Raw genomic sequence first — 11,848 nt, forward strand, 5'->3', positions numbered from 1 at the left:
AGCCGCACAGAAAAAAAAAAAATGATTATTTTGAAAAATAAAACATTTTGCGATTCTCTCCCAATTACGTCCTTGGATGCGTCTGGTGAGTTTTATTTTTATGCGGTTTATATTTGTTTTTATGCCAGTTGTATAATTTAATTTTGTCATATTTACCCCCCACGCTTTAGAGGCCGGTTCGTGAAAATATTGTCTGACAAACCGGTCTGTGAGACCGCTGGGTTATACAGTTCTGGATGGCAGCTGGGAGCAGCATTTTCATCACTGGATCTATATATACTGGTTTATTAAACTTATTCCCTTTGTATAATAGATATATAACAATAATATATTACAGAATTACAGAACACAATAAAACTAAATGATACCACTTGATTTAGTAGGCTACTACTAGTTTATTTAGCTTGTTATGTTTCTGTAATTGGGATGCGTCCTCTAGATCTGTAGGGGGCAGTACCTTCCGTCTTTCCTCATTTGACCGCCAAGGCACGAAGAAGAATATTTTTGTTGCAGGAAGTGAACCTCGTTCCTCACACGTGTTTCTGGTGTCTGCCACGGTGCTTTTCGCCGAGCTGTTTGCCAAATCCAATAATGGGTTTACCACCGATACGTACAATGTCTTGCCTCGGGCAGTTCTTGGTACCGTAAGATAATGGAGATTACTAAGTCAGATTCTCGACGAACCCACGTAGAAGTGCAAAGGAGACCCGTACTGCGAGCAGTCGAGCGGACAGAGCACTCAGACTTTCAGCCATACTAACGGACAGAATTTTCCCATCAAGGTAGACTGTGTGTTGTGTTGTGATCAGACATCCAGGTAGACTGTGTGTTGTGTTGTGATCAGACATCCAGGTGGACTGTGTGTTGTGATCAGACATCCAGGTAGACTGTGTGCTGTGTTGTGATCAGACATCCAGGTGTACTGTGTGTTGTGTTGTGATCAGACATCCAGGTGTACTGTGTGTTGTGTTGTGATCAGACATCCAGGTGGACGGTGTGTTGTGTTGTGATCAGACATCCAGGTGGACTGTGTGTTGTGATCAGACATCCAGGTAGACTGTGTGTTGTGTTGTGATCAGACATCCAGGTAGACTGTGTGTTGTGTTGTGATCAGACATCCAGGTGGACGGTGTGTTGTGTTGTGATCAGACATCCACGTCTTGTTGTATCTTTGCTTACCGTTCATGTAGGGTGTCGACATGGAGGAATCTGTACCAGGACTGCAGACTGCCAAAGGACAACAGAAAAATAGCATTTTTTATTGCCTATTTAAAGGTAACAGTTTAATTTATTTTAAACATTTTAATAAATATAATAAATGAAGCAGATCTGTGGAGTTAATTGATCATATTTGGCTAAATAAACCATTAAAACGTTGATATAAAAAATACATGAATGAAACTAATAATTGTCAAAACGAAACATGTAACACTTTGTGATGACAAAGTAGAGAATGTGATTTTTGCCATTATTTGGGATGGTAAAACTGTCACCTGTGTGTCACCTGTAATGTTTGTGATGTTTTTGTGTATGCAGAGTTCAGGTTTGAGGCATTACCCAGTTCTCCATCTGGGACAGATAGTGTTGCCATGGTAACTGAACCAGACTCAGGCCATACAGATAGCAAAACGGAGCCGGACACCTGTCTAATGCACAGCTCATACCCGCCCTCTCCCGATGACACGCCCTCTCCTGAGTGCCCGCCCTCTCCTAAGCCCACCTCAGAGCCTGTCTCTCCAGGACACCAGTCTGTAGAGGAGGACACCAGGGACCAGTCCAAGGACGAGCCAGCGAGACCTTCCTCTGACAAACACCCGCTCAGCCCCCCAGAGTCACCTGCACAGGTCAAGCCTACAAGAGACACGGGGATCAAGTGCCGTTACTGTTCAAAGGCATTCAGCAGCCGGCATTACCTGAAAACGCACCAGGCCGCAGTGAAGTGCGCGTCGTGTGGAAAAGAGTTCCCGTCTATATGCAGTCTGGGGACTCACAGACTAGCGGAGCATCGGGGAGAGAAGCGAGCGAAATGTAAAGAGTGCGGGAGAGCGTTCGGCTCAGCGGCACGGCTAGCGGCGCACGAGTGTGGCCCCAGCGAAGAGCAGCGGTTGGACTGCCCCAGCTGTGAGACGGCCTTCCCCACCAAACGCGCCTTAAATGTTCACATCCTCAGTGTCCACAAGGAGGTCCGACCGCACAACTGTGACGTCTGTGGTAAAAGCTACAGACACAAGTGCGGTTTGGTGTCCCACCAGAGGGTCCACGCGGGGGAGAGGCCTTATCGCTGTGAGGATTGCGGAAAGACCTTCGTGGCCATAAGCACTTTTAACGTGCACCAGCGGGTTCACACGGGGGAGAAGACGTTCGGCTGTGAAACCTGTGGGAGGAGTTTCCGCCTGGCCGCCAACCTCTCCAGACACCGGCAGACCCACCGCGCGGTCAAGTCCTTCAGCTGCGACGTCTGCCAGAAGTGTTTTGCGCAGGCCGGCCACCTGCGCGTCCACCGCCGTACGCACGCCGACGTGGCCTCGCACACCTGCCCCGTCTGCGGGAAGACGTTCGCTCACGTCCACACGCTGAACATCCACGCCAAGCTCCACGACGCCACGCCCCGCTTTCCCTGCTCGGCCTGCGGGAAGGGCTTCCGCTCCGAGGCCTACCTGAGGCGGCACCGACTCCTGCACTCCGGGGCGAAGCTGCACGCCTGCGGGGAGTGCGAGGAGAGCTTCGTCTCGGCCGCGCACCTCCGCGCGCACCTGCAGGTGCACGATCGCAGCCCCTGCGTGTGCACGCAGTGCGGCCGGGCCTACTCCAACCGCGCCGAGCTGCTGTGTCACCGGCGCACGCACGCTCCGGACGGCCATGTGTGCGCGGTGTGCCACAAACGCTTCCTCACCAAGACGGGCTTGGACATGCACCAGCGCACGCACAGCGGCGAGAAGCCGTACGCGTGCGGCGAGTGCGGGAAGAGTTTCTCCTACTTGTCCAGCTACCGTCGCCACGAGAGCGTCCACACGGGGGAGAAGCCCTTCTCCTGCAAGGTCTGTGGGCGGAGCTTCAGGGTGGGCGCAAACCTTCGAGCTCACGCAAAGACGCACTCCAAATCAAACGCGCACACGTGCGCTGAATGTGGGAGCTGTTTCTCACGTGTGACAACTTTCAACACCCACAAGTGTCCCGGAAAGCAGGTTGTAAAAGACGTGAAGCATAAAACAGAAAATGGCAAATGCAAAGACAGCATTTAGATTGTGTTTCTTAGCAATTTCTATGAAGAAAGCACTGTATGTTTAAAGATGGTTACCCAGATGTATATTACAAATTAAGATTAAAGGTAAGGGTTTAATTAAAAAACCGAACCCATCTGTTGTTATCAATAAGGCCTTTATGGTCTGGATCAGGCATAATAGATCTGGGAAAATCTGAAACTGCACGGCATTAGGCCCCTGGGAATGTTCATAATCATAAGGTTATTTTTATTGCCATATGAGTGAACAAGTTCGCAACATTAGGAAATTGCTGCTAACATAAAAATAAATAAGTCTAATATAAGAAATAATACCTTGCTATAGAGACTAAAACTTTAGAGCATGCCTTGCAGTGGTAAAAGTTTCAAATGCATGTTTCTAAAATATCTGAATAAGTAAGAGTTCATTGGAAAATATATTACACTTGAAGGTCAGTTGTATCTTGCATCTCAGTTGCACATATGCATTACACATGTAATCTAATGAAAATGGCCTTAGAAATATGATTTCTGTTAGTTATTTACAGCTAATTTAATCTAAATGTATTTATCTGCATAGGTAAGGTTCACTGTGTCTATGCACGCTTTTTGTTGGACTGCTATTTTGAAATAAATAAAGCTGGATGTTTGCGGCAGCCATCTCGATCGTTTTTTGTATTGATTCTGCCTTCACTTTGTTGTGTGGAGGTTTCTGCATAGGGGCGCGAGGCGTCGCGAGGTGTGATGGCTTTGAAAAGGATCCAGAAGGTAACGGTTGTTTTAAACAAAAACAAAACGGTTGACACGACTCGAATCGACGTTTCTGACACGTTTGCTCTTGTCTGGTGTCGTTGGCGGCGAAGGAAAGTGTAATTGTGATTGGCTAGCGGGCTGTGCGCGAGCCGCGTTAGCTAGCAGGCTAACGTACTTGTCAGCCCCCAACGTCGAGAACAAAGCCGGGTCACTGAGCCTGTCAGGGAACCGTGACAAGATGTTCACTGCGGCTCTAACAGCATTTTTTAAATGGTTTTACGTGATGCGGAAAGTTTGTTTAAAAAGTCAACTCTCTTAAAGTTGTGGTTGTCGGACATAATAAAACAAAATCTCAGCTACGTCTCGGTGTATCACTCACTATCAGCCCTCTAGCCAGCTAGCTTGGCTAACCAGACAAAAGTTACTTCAGTATTTGACCAAACGGCGTGTGGCTTTACTGTAGCTTTTTAAAAAACGTAGTTTGCTAGAGAAGCATGCTGGAAATTAGATGGTTAAACAGTGGCCAATTCGTCTTACGAATCAGAGTAGACTTAAGTTGTCGCTGAGGTAAACTCATTTTGCTACACGTTTCATGTTTGTGTAGGCTGTTCTGGAGTCTAACTCTAATCCCTTTAAACACAGAGTTAATGGGTCGTTGTAACCACCTCGCCAGTCTAATAGTTTAGTGTGGACGCAGTGCCTCATCTATTTCCACTAAACAGCTCTTCAAACCACATAGGGGTGTATTTAAGGCTCAGTTTTATCTTATTGCTGGGCCGGTATGGTTTTTTTTTTCTCTGAGTTTGAATACTGAAATTGGAGCCAGAATCAGGACCTGATCCTCATTCTGAAACACCCAATATCCTCCTACACCATGTTGTTGTTTAAGGGGGTTACTGAACTGCAAATAACATTTGTATATATTCATACAGAGGTGTAGGTGTTGTGTGATGGTCTGTGTTTATCTTGTGTACATGGACCAGTCATTTAGTTGTGTGCACAATTTGTGTGTTTAGACGCTGTTGTAATTGGATTGCTTACTACAGTTAATTTTTCTGCCATGCCATCAGCTGTAATGCTGCCAGCAGAAAGCAGCCCAGGGCTGAGTCTCCTCATGCGGAAGACCAACCGTGGTGTACACCAGTGACTCCACTCTGCTTTAACGCTGGTGTAGTCAAATATCTGCTTCAGGCATTCCACTAGATACTTGGGATTTATATGACTAGGACTGTGTGAACTGCGTCCAGTCTCTTGCTGCAGTTTAATATGAACCAAAGCTGATCCAGAACTGTATGGACGACCACTATTACGATCTTTAATGCTTTTCCGCAAAGTCATTTTGTAGGAATCAAACCTCAGTTTTTTTTAAACTCCCTAGCAAGTATGGCTGTAGAATATTTATGCGTTTTCATTATTGCAGTATTGGCTTCTGCAATATCAGTGTTTTATAAAGATGTGATGTGCAAATTTCGACACTGTGACATCCACAGAATCCCAACAAACCTCCCATCCACCTGTGTGTATTGTGGTCTAGCGATTCTGTGGCGGTGTGATGGTTTATGTGTGTATGGTACCTCACTTCTGGGGGGGGGGGCTTCAGCAGGGATGAGGACAGGAACACAGTGGAACTCCACACGGGCCGCTACATTCCTCCAGACTGACCTCAAACTTCAAGAACGAGCTGTTAGGAGATGTTGTTCATGTAAGGTTTTCTCTTAAAGTCAGGATGGTTCTAACTGCAGGTGTGTGTGTGTGTGTGTGTGTGTGTGTGTGTGTGTGTGTGTGTGTAGGAGTTACAGGACTTGCAGCGAGACCCTCCCTCCCAGTGTTCGGCGGGGCCGATGGGAGAGGACTGTGAGTGTTCGATCATGTTTCTGCTTGGCTCGGAGACGGCGCGTCTGTCAGGTTAAGCGCAGTGGTGCACTGGAGCTTTCTCTCATGCTGCTGTTTGTTCTTTTGCAGTGTTCCACTGGCAGGCTACAATAATGGGTCCAGTAAGAACAGACCTCCTCTCTTTGCTGGTCACTTTTAGCTCTTTGATAGTTTTGTCTGTTTGTTTACTGGTGTATGTATATGTTAATTATGACATAAGTGGTGTTGAGTATGCTCAGCTCACCTGATCATGCTACCTTCATTTAAATTCCCCCTTCCCTTATTTCCTTCCTCCTCCATCCCTTCTGCTCTTTTCCTCTCATCCCTCTCTCCTCTCCTTCCCTCCCTCTTTCTCTCCTGTCTCTCTCTCTTCATTCTCATTCTCTCCTCTCAGGGTGACAGTCCATATCAGGGTGGCGTTTTCTTCCTCACCATTCACTTCCCAACTGATTATCCCTTCAAACCACCCAAGGTGAGCCCAGACGGACCAGCTGCCCAGACGGACCAGCTGCCCAGAAGGACCAGCTGCCCAGACGGACCTGCTGCCCAGACGGACCTGTTGCCCTGGCCGCTGCTCTCACTCAGCGGACCGGCGCTCTGGCTCCGAGCGTCACACTTACCAGAATACCAGCTGGGATCTGGGCCCTTGTTTTAGACTTGCAAAATGGCATAAATTTGACCTTTTAGAAGTATTTGTGTACATGTTTATTGTTTATGTGGGGAATGGTAGATAATGTAGCAAAAAAATGTGTGTGAACAATAATAATAATGATAATAAAGGTGAGTGGATTGAGCAGAGGGCATACTTCTCTTGAGATGCTGGACACAGGAACCCATGGGTGGATTGCTGCTTCTTTTCCAGGTTGCCTTCACGACGAAGATCTACCACCCAAACATCAACAGCAACGGCAGCATCTGTCTGGACATCCTGCGTTCCCAGTGGAGTCCCGCCCTCACCGTGTCCAAAGGTGACGCCCTCTCTCCCGCTGCTGGACACCACTGCCTGACCCCAACTCCACCCTCATGATGCGTTTCCACCTAGGCCTTCTTAGTTTCCACTTCACATTGGACTGGAATCTGGTTACTTCTAAAAGTGGTCTTGTCAATACTGGAAATTGGCCAGAAAGTGTCTGAGAATATATTTTTTGTGCGAACCCTCTGGAAAACGTCATGAACTTTGCCAAAAGTTCAATTCAAATTCTAGAACTGCAGTGACGTTTCTAGAACTGTGTGTGTAGGTGTTTGCAGGACATCAGCGGAGGAGATGCTTAAAGATACTGGAGTCTCACGCACGGGTGATCTCAGAGTCCTCACCGATCTCACGTGCAAGTCTTTGTTTTGTGCTTGTTGTTTTCAGTGCTGCTGTCCATATGCTCGCTGCTGTGCGACCCCAATCCAGATGACCCTTTAGTTCCCGACATAGCACACGTCTACAAATCAGACAAAGACAAGTAAGCAGTCTCGCAGTTTGGTTCACCCCCTGGGCGGTCCTAGCCCAGCATGACTTAAAACTATTTGGAAAATGTTTAATCCTTTCGTTTAACATCTGAAAGCACCGCTGTTTACTTTGTACTGTGATCGGATCATTCAGTTGCAAGTTGTACTGCAGCCGGTGAGCCGTGCAGTTTGTAGTTTCAGAGTGTTTGCATATAAACAGATGTAGAGCGTATAAAGGCAGTTTGAGTGGCAGTAAGGCCCAAGGCCATGACCAAAGTCCAGCCCTGCCCCTGCTTATGTACTCATCAATTCATTAAAAATAGTAGTCAGTAATGAGCAGGCCAGCATTGCAGTAGGGTGCAGTGCATCACCGGTGCATTTAGGGAGACTCGGACCATGACGTGTCTCCACATGAGATCGATGTCTCACTTCGCTCACATGAAGTTTGTATTTCTAATAAGCCAGATTCTCAAAACATTGGGAGGATGGTTTTCAGCTTGTGTATATGTGTGTATAATTTTCCTGTATTGGTGTCAATTATTTTTGCCCCCCCCCGGTCCACCTCTCATCTCACTTTCTCAGGTACAACAGACTGGCCCGAGAGTGGACTCAGAAATATGCCATGTAGCTGCCTTGGCCGAGAGCAGCAGGACCTGACCCAGGAGCGCCCAGCGGGCCCCGAACGCCAGCGTGCTGCCCGCCACCCGTAGCCCGCGGGGAGGAAGGCTTTCGTTTCCCTTTCTTTCCAGAGGATGTCCTGCACCTGAACCCGACGCTGTGTGACGCAGCTGAGCCTTCCACTTTTGTTTACACAAACACCAAACACGGGAGTGGTTTTTACCTGGCCATACTGCTGACCAGAGTAGCCAAAAAACAATAACAATTATGAAAATTATTTAATTCTCCTATGTTATAGGTACTTTTTGTTTAGATATTTTATTGTATAGTATTAAAAGCTATTCTGGAGCTATTTTTATTATTTTGCATTAAAAATGTGACAAAAGAATGAGAATCAAATAACTGCTGTTTTTCTGCTTCACTTCACATTTGGATGAAGCTCCTCCCCTTGAGATGGTGCCACAGAGCACCCCATGACTTTCACTGTAGAGGAACGTATGGAGCAGAAACATTCAATCTGAAGGAAACATGGGGAGAAGTGACTAATGGTTCACTATACAGCAAGTCATGCAAGTCATCACCCATTTTGTGTCTGGTCAAGACCTTATGGCTTATGGCCCAACTGGCTGGCTAATAATCCCAGAGCAGCAAGTGAACAGGAATGTATTGAGAGCTCACTTAAGTGTGTGGTGTATTGAGAGCTCACTTAAGTGTGTGGTGTATTGAGAGCTCACTTAAGTGTGTCCCTTCAGCAGTTAATATTTTTGTTCATACTTAAAACTATGGACGTCATGGACGTTACCTGTTCAAAAAGTGTCCAGATGTGCTGGAAAATTTAGCTTCTTAACTGTTTCATAGTTCACTCGTATTAGTTATTCGGAGATAAACATGGACTATTACGAGCTGTTCTACAACATCAGTCAGATATTTGTGTTGTGTGTGTGTATCAAATCAAGTTTTATTTATATAGCGCTTTTTACAAAAATTGTCACAAAGCAGCTTTATAAGTGTCCGAGTCCTAGCCCCCAGTGAGCAAGCCAAGGGCGACAGTGGCAAGGAAAAACTCCATAAGGGCATGAGGAAGAAACCTTGAGAGGAACCAAGACTCAGGGGGGAACCCATCCTCCTCTGGCTGACACCGGTCACCATGACAACAATTTAAAAAGAGAAACAAAGAAAAGATGTGAGGGATAAATAAAGTCCATCTTGGTGTGTATTTATATACATGAGTTCTTTATGTAATTCCTGTTCAGTCCTAAACGTCTTGATGGTTGGTAATGTTGGTCATAGCAGAGGAGAATTCAGGGCAGTGAGAGGGCCCAGGGTAGTGGGTTTATCCTTCATCCACACTGGTCAGGGCAGTGGGTTGGTCATATCTGGTTAGTCAGGTCAGTGGGTTTATCCTCCATCACACTGGTTAGTCAGGGCGGTGGGTTGATCCTCCATCATATCTGGTTAGGCAGGAGGTGGCCGGCCCAGGATGGATCTCCGGAAAGGCTCGTATCTCCTCATCTCGGTGTTCCTCGAGTAGACGGGCAGCCATGTGGAGAAGATAAAACAAGGAAATTTAGCTCTGTATGAGGTCATATACGGGACAGATGAGATTATAAACATTTCTGGAGTGTGGCAGCAACTCCGGCATTAAATTAAATTATTTCAGCCTAGCTAAAAAAGGCAGAATCGGAAGGTAACACAGACTTGGGGGCATTCTGAGACATTAGCATCCATCCACTGCACTGTCAACAAACTTGAGTGATCATGTGCAGTGACAGGACGACAGCACCAGTGCCCCAGTTTACCATAAAACCCTTCGTCTATGAACCCCTGGATCTGTACCTTTATCCAAGGGGGCATATTAGTTATCAAAGTTACCTAGACTTAAAGATTGAGACTTCCAGACGCTGTCTGGAAGGTTATTCCATAGCTGGCGGGACCTTATAAGAAAAGGCTCTTCCCCCTGCTGTTACCTTATTAATTTGTGGAATTAATAAGAGGCCAGCACCCTGTGATCTTAGTGGACGTGGGGGTTCATAATAGGAAATAAGTTCCTCGAGGTATTCAGGAGCAAGCCCGTGCAGTGCTTTATAGGTCAGTAGAAGAATTTAAAAAATCAATACGGAATTTAACTGGGAGCCAATGCAGGGCTGATAGGACTCGTCTGATCTGACCGAATTTTCTAGTTAAGGTCAGAACTCTGGCTGCAGCTGACGCTACATTATACTGTAAGCCTTATTAGAAAATATAGGAAGTGTTCCATTTACCTGGCAGTAAACACACACACACGTATGTCCTCTGTGTGATGACATCGTAGGGCACTCCGAATTAAAGGAGTTCATCGATTGCAGTTCCCTTGACCCATATGACATGACTAATGTGTAGGGAATACAAAGGCACTACTTAGGAACACTACTTAGGAACACTACTCTGGGACTTTAGTGGATATTCGTTCTACATTATGATTGGCTGGACAGGTTGCACCAGTTTAATCATGAGGTCCAGTAAAGAAGCTTCACCAATGTCTATCCAACATCCCACATTCGAATTTAAGATATATTTATGGATTCAAATGAGGCAGATTCCAACAGTCAAGGGGCAAATTTGGAGATGAGATGGTCGTGGTGCTTCTCTTAAACTTGAACATGTTCTGGTGTGATGCACTGGGCCCTAATCATAGTCCTAATCTGACGAATCTCTTCACTGCACAGTTTAATCTCTTCTTTCCTCCAACATATCTGGTTCAACTCTGTGAGACTGCCATCAAACCTTCTGTGAAAGGCCAGTGGATTTGAGCATGGATGATGAAAAGAAAAGGAAAAAAAACTCATGGAAGAAAAATCCAGCCCTGTTCCACTGTCTACTGCAGTGATACTGTGTGTGCTTAATCCAGCCCTGTTCCACTGTCTACTGCAGTGCTACTCTGCTTAATCCAGCCCTGTTCCAGTGTCTACTGCAGTGCTACTGTGTGCTTAATCCAGCCCTGTTCCACTGTCTACTGCAGTGCTACTCTGCTTAATCCAGCCCTGTTCCAGTGTCTACTGCAGTGATACTGTGTGTGCTTAATCCAGCCCTGTTCCACTGTCTACTGCAGTGATACTGTGTGTGCTTAATCCAGCCCTGTTCCACTGTCTACTGCAGTGCTACTCTGCTTAATCCAGCCCTGTTCCAGTGTCTACTGCAGTGCTACTGTGTGCTTAATCCAGCCCTGTTCCACTGTCCACTGCAGTGCTACTGTGTGCTTAAACCAGCCCTGTTCCACTGTCTACTGCAGTGCTACTGTGTGCTTAATCCAGCCCTGTTCCACTGTCTACTGCAGAGCTACTGTGTGCTTAATCCAGCCCTGTTCCACTGTCTACTGCAGTGCTACTGTGTGCTTAATCCAGCCCTGTTCCACTGTCTACTGCATTGCTACTGTGTGCTTAATCCAGCCCTGTTCCACTGTCTACTGCAGTGCTACTGTGTGCTTAATCCAGCCCTGTTCCACTGTCTACTGCAGTGCTACTGTGTGCTTAATCCAGCCCTGTTCCAGTGTCTACTGCAGTGCTACTGTGTGGTTGATAAGGGAACAAATAATAAATGAGCATACGAAGTCTAGTTTTGAAATCATGTCGGTTTTGATCATTGGATTTTAAGATGTGCAGTTTGTAGTAAGCACTACAGAGAATGAGCAGCTATGTATAAATAGGCAGTTCTAAAGGTTTGTGTAGTTGGATGGAAATGAATATCAAATCAGGACATTATATAATTTACAGGACATATCATAATTAGTGTAGCATTCCACATTGTTGCACATGAAAGTTTTAATTTGAAGCCGCCCTATAATGTGAAAAAAAATATTTGAAGAAAATATTTAGAAAGATTTGCTATTACTGGACATGAGGTGTACACATTATTATGGAATTTGAACAGTTTCAAATTGAAACTTGACTTTCTGGAGTTTGGGAGGGTAGT

The 11,848-nt window shown here is 46.1% G+C and overlaps 2 protein-coding genes across 2 annotated transcripts; both read left to right on the top strand.

The window, feature by feature from the left end:
• Positions 1–522: 522 nt before the first annotated feature.
• Positions 523–3,876, top strand: LOC143480390 (uncharacterized). The gene is made up of 3 exons (XM_076978056.1): positions 523–782; positions 1,191–1,275; positions 1,537–3,876. Exons 2-3 carry the CDS (start codon positions 1,200–1,202, stop codon positions 3,240–3,242), a joined length of 1,782 nt encoding a protein of 593 aa, XP_076834171.1. The 5' UTR covers positions 523–782; positions 1,191–1,199; the 3' UTR covers positions 3,243–3,876.
• Positions 3,866–9,089, top strand: ube2d1a (ubiquitin-conjugating enzyme E2D 1a). The gene is made up of 7 exons (XM_076978089.1): positions 3,866–3,988; positions 5,764–5,827; positions 5,936–5,967; positions 6,240–6,317; positions 6,708–6,813; positions 7,203–7,296; positions 7,865–9,089. Exons 1-7 carry the CDS (start codon positions 3,965–3,967, stop codon positions 7,908–7,910), a joined length of 444 nt encoding a protein of 147 aa, XP_076834204.1. The 5' UTR covers positions 3,866–3,964; the 3' UTR covers positions 7,911–9,089.
• Positions 9,090–11,848: the final 2,759 nt, after the last annotated feature.

Source organism: Brachyhypopomus gauderio, chromosome 17 (genome assembly GCF_052324685.1).
Source record: "Brachyhypopomus gauderio isolate BG-103 chromosome 17, BGAUD_0.2, whole genome shotgun sequence".
Lineage (NCBI taxonomy): Eukaryota > Metazoa > Chordata > Actinopteri > Gymnotiformes > Hypopomidae > Brachyhypopomus > Brachyhypopomus gauderio.